At 37.5% G+C, this 15,360-nt stretch overlaps 1 protein-coding gene across 4 annotated transcripts in view; it reads right to left on the reverse strand.

Moving 5' to 3' along the window:
* The window catches only part of LOC134824143 (potassium voltage-gated channel subfamily A member 10-like), a 59,955-nt gene that overhangs the window by 20,858 nt on the left and 23,737 nt on the right, over positions 1 to 15,360 (reverse strand). Inside the window, exon 1 of one of the 4 annotated variants that reach the window (XM_063835876.1) lies at positions 14,562 to 14,894. The exons of 2 other annotated variants lie outside the window; for them this stretch is intronic. In XM_063835876.1, coding sequence (XP_063691946.1) covers positions 14,562 to 14,772 — 211 coding nt within the window. In that variant the 5' untranslated portion in view covers positions 14,773 to 14,894. Of the gene's footprint in view, positions 1 to 4,703; positions 4,829 to 14,561; positions 14,895 to 15,360 lie in introns of those variants that run through there. One more of the 4 variants, XM_063835880.1, reaches the window with a different exon arrangement.

Genomic DNA, 15,360 nt, shown 5'->3' on the forward strand with positions numbered 1-15,360 from the left:
ACTACTACTACTACTACTACTACTACTACTACTACTACTACTACTACTACTACTACTACTACTACTACTACTACTACTACTACTACTACTACTACTGTACTAGTCCAGTTAAAAGGTGCACCTTGTCCACCGCGACACCAAATCCTCCATAGACAAATTGCACCTCTTAGCTCAATACAAATAAAAGAACTACATGGCGATAAAAGGAAATGTCTGACATGTCAGGACCCGAACAGCAGTGTCTCATAAACACAAGACAAATGCAGAAACTCTGCGGGCTTCACATCGTCACCAAAATCCCGAACACAGAATAACTAAAATATATTTGATTTCTTCAGGTCAATAAATGGAGTTAGTCAATAAATATAGTGAAGACAATTAAATGGAGCTGCAAGACCGGGAAGAGCAGAACGTGCACTGCATGGACTGTTATAGGAATCAATCCTACTTAATAAATACAATGATGTTAATCATAGTGATTAAAATTATTTAAAATTACTTAATACTTAATAAATATAATGATGATAATCGTTATGATTAACATCATTTAAATCTACTTAATACTTGATAAATGTAATGATGGTAATCATTAACATCATTAATGAATATTTAATAGTAACCAGATTAGTTTCGAATTGCCACACCTTTATAGACAGACTGAAATTCAATCGTGAAATATTATAATTATCATGCATTTGTATGATAATTAAAAACATCCGATCTAAATTTTATTTGTCAATATTATTCACTGCTCATTGTCGTGTGTTTGTCTTTTCCTTATTCTATTGATCTGTTTGAGACTATCAGACTAATTAATTAATTATATTCATTAATGTATCATACTCATTAATTAATCATACTCATTAATTGCTATACAGTGTACCTGCCTAATCACATTATATTCTTATTAATTGCGGTACCTGACTAATCACATTAAATACTCATTAATTGCGGTACCTGACTAATCACATTAAATACTCATTAATTGCGGTACCTGACTAATCACATTATATACTCATTAATTGCGGTACCTAACTAATCACATTATATACTCATTAATTGCGGTACCTGACTATTCACATTATATACTCATTAATTGCGGTACCTGACTAATCACATTATATACTTATCAATTGCGGTACCTGACTAATCACATTATATACTCATTAATTGCGGTACCTGAATAATCAAATTATATACTCATTAATTGCGGTACCTGACTAATCACATTATATACTCATTAATTGCAATACCTGACTAATCACATTCTATACTCATTAATTGCGGTACCTGACTAATTACATTATATACTCATTAATTGCGATACCTGACTAATCACATTATATACTCATTAATTGCGGTACCTGACTATTCACATTATATACTCATTAATTGCGGTACCTGACTAATTACATTATATAGCTCATTAATTGCGGTACCTGACTTATCACATTATATACTCATTAATTGCGGTACCCGACTAATCAAATTCTATACTCATTAATTGCGGTACCTGACTAATCACATTCTATACTCATTAATTGCGGTACCTGACTAATCACATTATATACTCATTAATTGCAGTACCTGACTAATCACATTATATACTCATTAATTGCGGTACCTGACTATTCACATTATATACTCATTAATTGCGGTACCTGACTAATCACATTATATACACATTAATTGCGGTACCTGACTTATCACATTATGTACTCATTAATTGCGGTAGACTAATCAAATTCTATCTGCTTGTTTCTTATACATACAACACTCAAAAACTGATACTAAGCTGGCAACCACTATGTATCACATTTTACTGTTCCTTTCGTTACTGCTGTGAAAGATGTTGGTGGACTGAAGGCTGCAACCAATATTTACGAGGGGTTGTACTGTTCTTGTATATTTATTAAACCTGGATTTGAGAAGTGCTTCTCGACACTCTTAGAAGAGTGAAGGTGATTGGATTGGAAGTAGGCCGCCACCTCGATCGTGTCCCGTTACACTCAGGTAACGCGATTAGGTTTCTTGCCGTCAAACTGTTGAACCACAATTTGTTGGCGATCTGGCAGAGAACTGACGTATGGCAGATTGGTGATAGTTGCTAGACCAGTACCAACTGGTTGCTGGTCACCGAAAGATGGGCTATCAGCCGGGCAGACAGTTCAAACGCAGAAATATAGGGGGAAGCAGGACAACTCAACCATTTAAAAATGCCTCATTGCTTCGAGCTTGTCATTGTACTATGTGCTTACTGTTTACCGGGAGCCCAGGTGATGAAATACCGCTCAACAGTACGGACCTTCACTTAAATGAACTACAAACTCCGCAAAGTTATCATTACAGAATACCTTGCAAGAAAGACTTGAGAGCAACCCCCCGGACTGTCACCAATCAACACCAATAGATTCTCATAAAGCTGGTCGTCCAAAGTAAAAACTAAAACTACCCTTTACTACATCTTATACCCAATATCTTTCGATTTGATAGTTCTATATCACTTGCTTCATAAAGTCTCAACAATAAAATCCGAATAAGTTTTAAGCATTTCTAACCCTGTATTAGATTGAAGTTGTTGTTATATACTTGAGTTCCAAAAAAAAAAAGCAGCAACCAAAATAACCCGAGTCTATAGATCCACAGAATGGAACGCTATATAAAGAGAAATTGCAGGTAAATGTAACTTAAGGAACAGACAGTAATTGTATGGTTACAATTAAAGGATTAGCTAATCTTCAGAAATAATGCAGTGTAGGAAGCAGGTAACCAGTGACACACGCGCGGGATAGCAAGAGAGAGGATACAAGATATACAGTAAAATAGCCTTGATATAGGGCTGTAATACACGCAGGTAAAGAAAGTGCCGACAGCATTTCGTTTTAATTAGCCTGTACTAATCTGTAATTACGGAAAATAACTTTTAGTGTATAGTATAGTCCAGCTAATTCGGGCTGCTTGCTATTTGCCAGTTATAATACAGGGTGCATGGAATCATTGATCGTTAGTCGCTCTATTTAGATATAAGGCAGGCATTACAACCACTGTAATTTAGTATAATTGTGCCGGTAGATTGAGCACCACGTTGTACCGATAATTAGCCCACTAATCCTTCCAGCCAATTATTTCCATTTAAAAATACTATTTTTAAGATTATATTCGGGATGCTTAGATTCATTCCCATGGTGATATTAGGTTGTGTTTAACCTATAAAATACCAAAGAAAATGGTAGCTATCAGTAGCATGGAGTTACTAGCTGTGTGAAGGTTGACTGTGTAGATAATATCTACACGTGATGACAGAGCAAGTAAATAATATGATACCCTCTGTAGCTTCTGACGAGGACAGAATTAAGTACTTCGTCAAAAACATTGCAGATTTTAACACCGAAGTATTTTATTTAAGTTAGTAGTAGTATTGAATTTACCAGGGATATGCACGCATAGTTAGGTTTTAAGTCTAACTATGGTATGAAATAATGATTTAGATCTGCGTAAGCACGGGACACAAGTGAAATATGCGCCCGCAGACTTGGAGAGCCTGGAGTTTACATACACCACACCCTCATACTTCGAACAAGTTAAACACGTGACAGTAGTTTGAAGGTCACGTGGAAAATCAAGCGAAGGTATACAATTGAGTGAACAAGACCACGTGACTTAAATAATCCGTGCATATTGGAGCTCTCCGTTTAATGCGGATTACTTTTATTTTGCGGAGCATTAAAATAGAATTTACAGAACCTTCCGGAAACTATTTTTAGTTTTATTTATAGGAGGCATCTTGCATATACTGTTTTAATCGTTCCTCTAAAAATAAAGTGTACATAGTACTTAAAACAACCCCGTAATTTCACTTTTAGTACAGCCTTGTTCATTTTTTATCAATCTTACTTTAACTTACTAACCATGCTACTAATCTAACAATCAACATGGGCTTTTACCAGTTCACTCGCCAGCGCGCTGTCACGTGATTTGGGTTTTTACCGTTTTGTATAAATGTAACCGAAAGAAACAGTCTAACCGAAACTATAACCCTAAACAATCGGATGTGCGTTTTATTAGCCTGTCACGTGACCAAACGGTCTCACTAGGAAGCACCTTTCTGAAACACACGCGGCGCTTGGTCGTCACCGGTCACGTGCATTTTCACTTTTCCAGTTTTGGCCCTGTAACTTCCACAATATCAGTAATTTTTTATTATTTTTTATTCTTGTAGAGACGAACAGTTATTACGTCTGCAACTGCTCTTTTTACTAATGTCCCAGTCGCACCCGGGTGGGAAGTGAGTCTCTCGCTGTTTTCAAGCTGTATACAAAATAGTCCCATAAATTAATTTCTGTGAGTGTGAAGCAACAATTACACTAAACTACTCCTTGCTACTCTAGTAAATGTAAACAAACACTTAAAGGCATTGTTGTGTCCAACAGAATGCCCTAAAATGCGGTATGGGTAATTTTGTAAACATGAATTTGATGTAAAAGCATGCACATGCATAAAAATTAACGAAATTCAGTGAGTTTTAGAACGGTTACTCTGTGATAGCAAGTATCGGAGCAGCTCATATTAGTGGAGGTTATTACGTGGCCTTATACCCGATCAAATGTGTATCCACGCTAGACAGCTACCCAATCATGCAATTCGTTCTTAAAACTGAAAATTGGAAATTATCGTATGTGCAATGCAAAACAAAAGTTATTTACATCTGTTGTCGCTCTGCTCCGAGTCACATTGTTGTTCGTACACCGAGTGGCGTCGCTGAACCGTGTTGTAGACCGAGTTGTACATTTCATATCAGAAGGGGTGCGCGCGCCCTCCAGCACGTGCAACTAAACGCAAACAATTAATTAATGGATCAATAGAGAGTTAATGGTAATTGGAGAAAGTAACAGTACGCTGCAAAGCGGAGAGATCGTGCAATACAAAGCGTAGTGCAAGGAGAGGAACTGTGTAACTATTAGCATAATGACATATGAAGTAAGTGGGAAGTGTGCCGTCATCTGGGCAAATGGGAGCGCACAATCAGGAACACGCCGCTTCCTCCATTAATGGCCAATCTACTTATCCGTTACAACGCAATCAACAATCAGGAACTACTGACCATAACCCTTCAATCAACAATCAGGAACTACTGACCATAACCCTTCAATCAACAATCAGGAACTACTGAGTACTGACCATAACCCTTCAGTCAAAAATCAAGAACTACTGACCATAACCCTTCAGTCAACAATCAGGAACTACTGACCATAACCCTTCAATCAACAATCAGGAACTACTGAGTACTGACCATAACCCTTCAGTCAAAAATCAAGAACTACTGACCATAACCCTTCAGTCAACAATCAGGAACTACTGACCAAAACCCTTCAGTCAACAATCAGGACTACTGACCATAACCCTTAAGTCAGCAATTAAGAACTACTGACCATAACCCTTCAGTCAGCAATCAGGAACTACTGACCAAAACCCTTCAGTCAACAATCAGGAATTACTGAGTACTGACCATAACCCTTCAGTCAAAAATCAAGAACTACTGACCAAAACCCTTCAGTCAACAATCAGGAACTACCGACCAAAACCCTTCAGTCAACAATCAGGAACTACTGAGTACTGACCATAACCCTTCAGTCAAAAATCAAGAACTACTGACCAAAACCCTTCAGTCAATAATCAAGAACTACTGACCAAAACCCTTCAGTCAACAATCAGGAACTACTGACCAAAACCCTTCAGTCAACAATCAGGAACTTCTGGCCATAACCCTTCAGTCAGCAATCAGAAACTACTGACCAAAACCCTTCAGTCAACAATCAGGAACTACTGACCATAACCCTTCAGTCAACAATCAGGAACTACTGACCAAAACCCTTCAATCAACAATCAGGACTACTGACCATAACCCTTCAGTCAGCAATCAAGAACTACTGACCATAACCCTTCAGTCAACAATCAGGAACTACTGACCATAACCTTTCTGCCAGAGAGCAAACCAGATAGAAAATAGAGAACTACAACTCTACAAGTTAAAGCTAGGACAATCGAAATCTCGACTTCAATGTTTGGTGACAGCATCATGGGTATTTGGTAATTTTGACAAACTAAAGTCATGATTTTACAAGGGTTGCTTGCGGAGATGTGATGTATCAGCCAACATTTAACGGAAACGTAAGAACCGGACAACTGATAAAATATTTTTACCCTACACTCAGTGTAGGTCCATACAGTGATGAATAAAAAGTTGAATAACGACCAAAATGGAGCATACAGGCTATTTTTGAAAGATAAAAAGGGCTGAATAGGTGTAATAGTAATGGCATGGAGGTGGTGAAGTTATATTGCTACTGAGAAGTTAAAATGGTTCAACTTGAGTATAATATCGACGGTATAGAGTGCTGCTAGTAAGCTACTAGAGCTTTCTTCTCATAATCGAAATCAATAATATTTTCTACGTGATGGAAATTTGCCATAAACGTGATTTTTAAATTTGTTGTAAATCAAGTGTTTTACTCTAATCATGATTCTTGTAAAATAACTCGCAACAGAATTATTCATTCAACGTGTTAATGGCATGATTTAAGCAGTGTGAATGGTTACGTCCTAATCGCAAAAACTACCATCAAATACATCGAGTCCCATTAGAAAATAAAAGAACGGGGAGGAAAGGAGAAAACAACAGGTCGAGGACGGTCCGGCAAAAATGAACTCGATTGTTCCGCTTAACAGTATCACTGCTCAACTGGGACACCAAATTAGTGAACTGGATTGTTACGGGATATGGCATAGTCTCGTCTTTACGAGGAATCTGATATGTTAAATGGATAAGTGAATAATGGTAGAGCAAGGTTACTGTAAATAGTGTAAGAGAATGTACACTGCGCACCTAGACTGCAAGCAACTTCTGCAGAACACAGCTCTCTCGACTAAAAATAGGAAGATGTAAAAAGAAGAATGTGAATATGAGATTGATGTTCCGAGAGAGAGAGAGAGAGAGAGAGAGAGAGAGAGAGAGAGAGAGAGAGAGAGAGAGAGAGAGAGAGAGAGAGAGAGAGAGAGAGGGAGGGATTGGTGTTCCGTGTATACTAGCGACCTTGTAGCTTGTACCAGTTTATTTCATTACCAGCAGAAGTGATGATAGTTGCAGGCCCCCCATAACACAGCACTGGATAGTTGTCTACTTGAACTTTAATGAAATCACTTCACATTAGTTTGACTAATGTGGTGGTAGTTATCGGAGCATATAACTGTAGTCGCTACTAAAACGCGGTATTTTATAAACGCCAAAAACTAAAAGTGATATCGTTGAACTTTCCATGCTCCAGGATATTCCTTTCTTTTCATGAGTCTTCGGAAAATGCCACAATTGAAGTTTAATTACTAAATAGTTGTTCACTAAATGCTTATCAAAATTCAAGACTGCATCTAAAACTAGGAAAGAAATTGCTTTTATGTTGAGACTTAGCGTCAGTTTCAGTCCCAATATTACTAACAGTTCTCAAAATATACCTTCTTATATATGCATAACATATTATGTATGATGTTTATCATACATAATATATTATGTATGCAAAAGCAGAGGTTTCCTACATCGTCACAATTCTAACAAACACAAATATTAGCTCGGTTTTTGTTCAACAACGGCAGAGTTCTTCATACATATCACGTGAGAGAACATGCGTCTAAAAATATTTAACAAATTAATTAATTTTTGTTATACTTTGCAGTATCTAATAAACATTGTGTGTTAGTTAGTCAACTAAACATTACTACAGTTAATGTTAACCGCAGGTTTGGAACGTAACACACCGCGAATCCCTTGAATAATGTGAATAACAAGTTTTTACATGAACGTCAAAGTAATCAAGCGAAAGAACTAAAAGAAGTTGCGGAAAGACAAACATAGACAGCGGCTTGTGACAGAGTGTGCGTTTAGCAAGTCTACAGTTGGGAACACTACAGTTCCCTGAAAACCAGCAGCACATAACACGCCGACATTGACACTGTACCAGCTGCTGTAGCACTGTATTGTAGCACTGTACCTGCTAAACTCGAGAGACTCGCGAAATCGCTAGGGTCGGGCGCCAGAACTTGGCTGCCGCGCACGCCCGCACGTCGCTGCTTCGGGGCGTTCCGATTGGCAGCCGCCTGCGGGCCCAGAAACACTCGAAACATGCTGCACTGACTGCAATGAAGTGGCAGTCTCCTAACCTATAAGTTAGAGGGAATGAGCAGAGAACGTCGGCTCTATGTGACGGCACATTTATAAATACCAGCTGGGCAATTAAAGCAACCAATAACCGGGAAACAACGGACTACTGAAGAGTAATAGGGAGATCAGCGGAGTGACTTGTTTTCACGGAGTGTCTACCAGAGTACAACCCACTATGCTGTATCTCCCGGGCTCTCAGCCAATGGGAGCTATCATGTCCACCAACCAGCCAATCACAGGACAGAGGACGGAGATACTAGCCAATCATAGGACAGAGAACGGAGCTACTAGCCAATCACAGGATAGAGAACGGACGCGTACTGGCAAGGCTTTGATGGAAGGAGCAGAAAATGGCGTGCGGTAAAGGAAAATAGCGAGCTGTAATTATTACTGTCTTTTCATTATGCAGAGTAGTGGAGGGCTAGAAACTAGGCAGTGGCGACATTTCTCAGTTGACAGTTCACTCGTCACTTCTAAAACCTCACAAACTTTCAACAGCTTAAGTTTTTAATATTTGAAATGTATACTGAATGAACATGTGAGGGTTTGTACGGAAAGCACAGGCTTGTCGCGTTGTGTATAGTTCTGATAACGTATGAGTTGCTACTAATTCACTGGACGTCTTTCCTGCAACAACCACCGAACCAGCTTAAAAAGTCGGCCGATCAAGTAAAGATGTAGTGTAACTCCTGTGTAATTGATATTGTGTAATTGATATTGATATTGTTGCATGCTAAAGCCCAAGTGGTCATCGGTTGTCCTAAATACTTATTAAATAATGATTACCGTTCTAATGCCATCCAGGCACCACACCTCTCGTGAATGGTAATACTAATTAGGGCGGCACTGCCAACGTCATTCTATCAAGGAACCTTTTAAACCAGATCAAGATTCGTTCACCAAGATGTAACCATGGTAATGGCCATAATCCACGTAAACATCCAAGATAAGGAGGATATAGTTTCTGTTAGGCTTGTATAAGCACAGGCCGATGTGACGACTGGACAGATTAGAGATAACGTCAACATGTAATCATCTGGAAATGCTTCTTCTCTGATGCTTTATCATTCCTAATCGGTTTGGAATTGCGTCAATTGTAATAACTTAAAAAGGCCTGTTCTCTTAGTCTGAACAAATCATATGATTAGACAGTACTTACTATGAGTTGTACTTACTCGAACAGTACTTACTATGAGTTGTTATACTTACTTCAGTTGCCAAAATTAAAGTTGCTATTTAGAGCCTAATACCTCGGTGTTGTCTTCATGAGTTTTCCGGGGCTTTTAACCAGGGGAGGGGGGGGGGGGGGGGGGTCACGACTCATGACCCCCCCCCCTCTAACCATGAGGACTGTGGGATATTCGGGATTTCTGATATGTCCACAATAACGTGATACCTTACAAATTTCAATACCTTTCAGTAAGTAACCATGGTAACCATGTTCAGTATGTACTGATATGAATGTCCTTGCTGTATGGGAGTGTTAAACAAGGAACTGAAACCGAGGGGTTCCGTTCAGGCCTTTCACAATTTGTTTCTGTCTGGTTCTAATATACCGTTACAATAATGACTTTAATATATATATATAATATATATAGTAAGATTTCAGTAAGTCTTCTCGGAATGCAGAACTCGTATAATTTTATCATCCATTTACCATTATCATTTACCATTGTCATTTACAATTATCGTCGCCAAAAGTTTAAAAACCAGGGTGCTCCCAAACAGAGACAGGAAAATGGAAATTAATTATAACATACGTAACGTGTTTATAAAATTAGTAACTTTAAAATGCCTGATTGTGAAATATGTTTTAAAAGGTATTAGGTATTACATAGTTACATAATTATTATTATATTACAATAATTTAAAAAGGAAACCGCAAATCTTCTTAGATTTGACGCTCTTTTGTCTGATTATAATGCTTTCTGGAATACAAAGAATACTGGCTGTGCAGCTTGGGGATTGATCTTACACGAATCCCTAAGCATTTTAGGGGCGAAATTGACAATTTAGAGTCATTCTTTCACTTTTTGGCCTAAATACGCTAACGTTTTTCTGCAATAACTCAAGGGCATATTATGAAAAGGGCGTGGTCAGAAGGGCTACTCTCGCAGTCTGGAGACCTTCGAGAGTCCCCAAATATTTTTAAGCCCTCGACTTTAAAATGCAGGACCAGACTGTAATACTGAGGTTTTACTTATTCGGGTGGTGTTGATTGTAGTGGTGATCAAAGTATTGGCAATATTGCAGAATATTGCAAATATTCCACCAATATGCTGCCCTCCAGCACGTGTGACAACCTCTCAACACGTCAGAGTTGGAACTGATAGTGGAACCAGCAGTCTCTCTAACTCCCAGTACCATGCACTAAGTTTCACACCCTGTCAACCCACAGTCTGTTTACAGAGGTTAAAAGGCATGTGTGATTAGTTGCTGCCTGGTAAATCTCATCTCTCTGCTTAAAAAGATCTGGTAGGACATTATTTAGCGCACCTTATAGGTCAACTCCTAAAGAATGATGTTTTGCTTCTTGTTCAGAGTAACCCCCTCCCTCCTCCTCCTAATTGAGTACTACTGCTACTAGAGAGAGAGAGGTAGCTTGATTCAGATTATTGTTATAATAATAGTTAATTGATTAATTAATAATTAGAGTTATTAGTTTAAACTAATAAAAGATCTTATATAATATAATATAACGAGTTCAGCTACTTGACCTTGCTGGGGCGAGTGAAAAGGTTGAAGTCACCTAATTGAGGAGGCATGGATTAAAAACCTAAGATATAAATTGTATGTAACTCGATATTAATATTAATATCGTAACTATGGCAACGACAGTGACGTTCCCTTCCAGATCCTCTTTATAAATAGGTTGTTTTGCGTGAAAAGCTCAATCATAAGCCACATACGATTCTTTGCAGATGAGATCAAATGAAATATCCTAAACAGCTTAAACGGAAATCTGTGTTTAGTAATGATAAAGCTTGTGAAGAATTAGCGTTTATCAGAAAGTATTTTGTTTTATGTCCGGTGGACAAAGCAACTAAGAACGTCGCTATTATTTGTAAACATTATTATTTAAGTGATATTATACAAGAGTGTCAATCTAATGAGGGTATTGATGATGTTAGTGGGGAGCATGAAGTTCGTGATATTAACAGAGATATTTTCAAGTTCATAGAAGACGTTGGGATAAAAGTAGATTCTAATATTGATATTTTACCTCACATGTTTTCGAGTCCTAAATTTCATAAGCCAATTTTAAAGTTTAGGTATGTTATTTCTTATGCTAATTGTAGTATTAAGCCCTTGGCAGTAAAGATTTCTTTAGCCTTAAAGGCTGTTTATTCAGAGATCTGCAGATATACTAACATGTTGTTTAAAGTAACAGGAGTTAATAGGAATTGGGTCATTTTGAATAATAAGCCGATTTTAGAAGCTTTAGATAAAATTAATGATAATAGCTTAGCGAGAAACATCCAAACTTTTGATTTTTCTACTTTATACACGAATTTAGCCCATAAAGATATCAAGGATGCTCTCAAGTTTACTGTTAAATTAGCCTTTAGGAATAGTAAAAAGAAGTTTATAGCTGTTTACGATAAAGGGTCTGCTTGGGTTAATAGCTTTAGAGATGGGACTGTGGCTTTTGATGAAGTTAAGTTGATTAAATGTGTTGAGTTTCTACTGGATAATTGTTATTTTAAAGTAGGAGAGATCTTATATCGACAACATATCGGTGTACCTATTGGAATCAACCCTGGTCCATATATTGCTAACTTAACACTTTGGTATTTTGAGAACAGTTTCCTAGACAGTACGTATAAAAGTAGATACTATATTGTAAAGAAGTTAAATAATACATTTAGACTTATAGATGATATTACTACCCTTAACTCTGATGGTTACTTAGAGGAATATTTTAAGTTAATATATCCAGACTCTCTTACTCTTAATAAGGAAAATGAAGTAGATAGTGCCGCCAATGTATTAGATCTTGATATTTCGATAAATAGAGAGGGGAAGTTTTCTTGTAGAGTTTATGATAAAAGGGATAAGTTTGGTTTTAAAGTGGTCAAGTTTCAACCCTTGATGAGTAATCAAGCTAGTAGTGTATTATATGGCACGTACTGTTCACAGGTTGTGAGATATTCTAGGATCTGTAATAATCTTGTTGCTTTTTCTGATAGGGTTTTAAAGTTTACTGATGATTTAATTGAGTTGGGTTTTAGACGGGATCGTCTTAGTAAAATATACTTATCAGTGGTAAAGAGGCATGGGCTAAAGAATAAGTTTGGTATTGGGTGTGGAAATATATTAATGACATAGCTTGACCTATGGCATCCTTTTCTTATGTTGCGAGATATTTGTCGCACGTGTTGAATTTAGTTTTATAATAACTTTGCGGCGGCGCAAATCGGAGTCTTAGAATTACGCGGGAAATTACGCGGGAGTAATTGTAGTTTGTGGCAGTTCGTTTTATGACGTGTCGATTACGTTTACTTAGTACCGTTTTATTACATTTTTTACTTTATCTACCTATCACTATACAGTATACATATTTAATCTTAAATTATCATTTTAGTGGAACTATGTAAAAGGGGATCGTTGCTAGCGTTAAAACTGTTTTAACCCTGCCATAGTCAGTTGAAAGTCTGATAGCATATGTTCCGTTTGATTTGACCAAACTAATGCCTTTCATTGCTTTATATCATAGGTAGGTAACATATTTTCAACTACTGCCTATTTCCACTGGCATCGCAAATAATTACATTATGGATTACCGAGCTCCAGGCGAGGAACTACAGTTTATTCATTTAGTATACCAGCCAGTGTACGAGTTTCAATACGAGTAAAATCTGTGCTCAGATTGGTTACACAACAAATAGGATAGTTCTCCTGAATTGTGAGGAGAAGAGTGATATCTAGACGCAACCTAAGTAAGTTACCTGTGGAACTATTATTAGGTCCTAATAATAATTCCACAGGTAACTTCTAAAGTTTTTATCTCGCCATTTCCTACCAATCACTCTAAAAAGGATAAAAAGAGCTAAAAGTGTCAGCAGAGTGTCAGTAACAAACTCCAACCCAGAACCAACTACCAAATAACTAAATTATATACAGTTCTGTACTATTAAAATTAAAGACTATTTGCTGCTCTGTACACTTCCGAACAATTAACCTGAAGACAGCACGGCTAGTGTTATATATTATCTATAAAGAATAACATCTACTGGTAGAGGGAGTGTCTGCAGTTAATCTGCTCAGTTTAGTGTAGTGGACAACCATTAGCACAGAGATACCGTAGAAACGCCGCATCAAGTAAAACCACTAATTCAAATTGTATCGAAATAATTCATTGTATCAAACTAATTCATTGTATCAGGGTCATTCCTTAAATTTCTTCTTTTTTTAAATTATTCTAATTTTCACCCAAATTATTTCAATTGTATCAACAGTATACTACTATAACTGTATACTACAACAGTATAGTGTATAACTATCTATATAACCTCGGTATATAGTGGTTCTACTACTTTATACATAGCTATTCAGGTTCTATACAGAGCAGCTCCCAATCTCTTTTAGTATTAATAATAATAACAATGCTTTATTTGTATACCGTATCGTGAACATATAGACACGAACAAAACAAAACACACCACTGTAACCATATTAAGTAGCTACTAGACAAGCAATTCTGTGCAATTAAATGTGATTCTGCACAAAATCTTGTTTATAAACGTTTTTATTTGTTGTAAATAATCGCGTAAATTTTGTATACATCCTTGACCATTTGTCCTTCGAGAAGATTCTTTTTTGTACATTTTCAAATGATTATTTCCGTGTTAATTTTATCTTCCCAAAAAAGCTAGAAGTGGAAATAGTCTGAAAGTGGCCAAAGTGTATCGCTATGGTAACCCGTATGGCGTGTACTCAAGCTGCTGAAACGAGCTGTCAGTATGTTGCCATGGTTACAGTACGTTGCCAGGGTTACAGTACCGGCTGTTGATAGGCACTGCGTGTATTCACTGTACATTCCTTCTAACGCATTTTTTGCGAAAATCACAGCCGAATTTATACGCAATCAGAAATCCTACACATAACAGCCTGGCCTCAGTTCACAAAATATATATCTGACAATTCAAATCTAACAGTGTTGCTACAATAAAACTAACAGTGTTGCTACAATAAAACTAACAGTGTTGCTACAATAAAACTAACAGTGTTGCTACAATAAAACTAACAGTGTTGCTACAATAAAACTAACAGTGTTGCTACAATAAAACTAACAGTGTTGCTACAACAAAACTAACAGTGTTGCTACGATAACACGTATAAAATGTCTTACCGATAGCATCGTATAGTTCATTGTGCAGAGAGGGGTCTTTGCCCCACTGAAAGGGGCTGGTAGGGCGGGGCGAGGAGGGAGATTTGCGGGGGAGACGAGGCGAAGGCGAGGCCTTGTGGGAGAGGTGGGGGGTGAGGCTCCCTGCTGAGTCGTCTCCCCGGTTCCGCTTGTTAGCGACCACATGGTACGGAATACCATACGATCCGTTCATGTCATCTTGTTAGGTGGAGGGTGCTATTGCTAGCTTCACCGTACTGCTACACGAGACAAAGGTTAAGTCCAGTAATATACTGTACAAATTAATCAAACTGAATCAAGTTATCATAATGGAACACTAATACTGTAGTAGCACTTAAAACAAGATAGCACCTAATTAGTTACAGAGCAATTGCGATAAGGAGGACCCACTCGAAGGGAAAGAGGATGCTACATGTCATGTTACGACTTAGCGTTTTTCCGGTTATCACCTAGTCATTCCTTAAGTGCAATTCCAAAGAAAACGGTAATGTGCAAAATTAAGAAATCTTTTAGTTATAAGGCGCAGTTTTGAGCGCCTCATATCAGGCAGCCTTAAATCCTAATCAATGGATTATCGCATAGTTGGCATTTTTCATGATAAAACAAGCGGACTCCTTTGTCAGATAAAAGCAGTATCAGACCAGGCAGTGAGTGTTACTATGGCAACACAAGATAGTGTTACTATGGTAATAAAAGGCGGGGAGCTCCACTCAGTCGAACCTTAAAGCTAAGATAAACAATTTTTGTTGCCACTGTTATGTACCAACGTGCAAACTGTCTT

The sequence above is a fragment of the Bolinopsis microptera genome, chromosome 12, assembly GCF_026151205.1.
Source record: "Bolinopsis microptera isolate Bmic1 chromosome 12, MBARI_Bmic_1.0, whole genome shotgun sequence".
In the NCBI taxonomy this organism is placed as follows: Eukaryota; Metazoa; Ctenophora; class Tentaculata; order Lobata; family Bolinopsidae; genus Bolinopsis; species Bolinopsis microptera.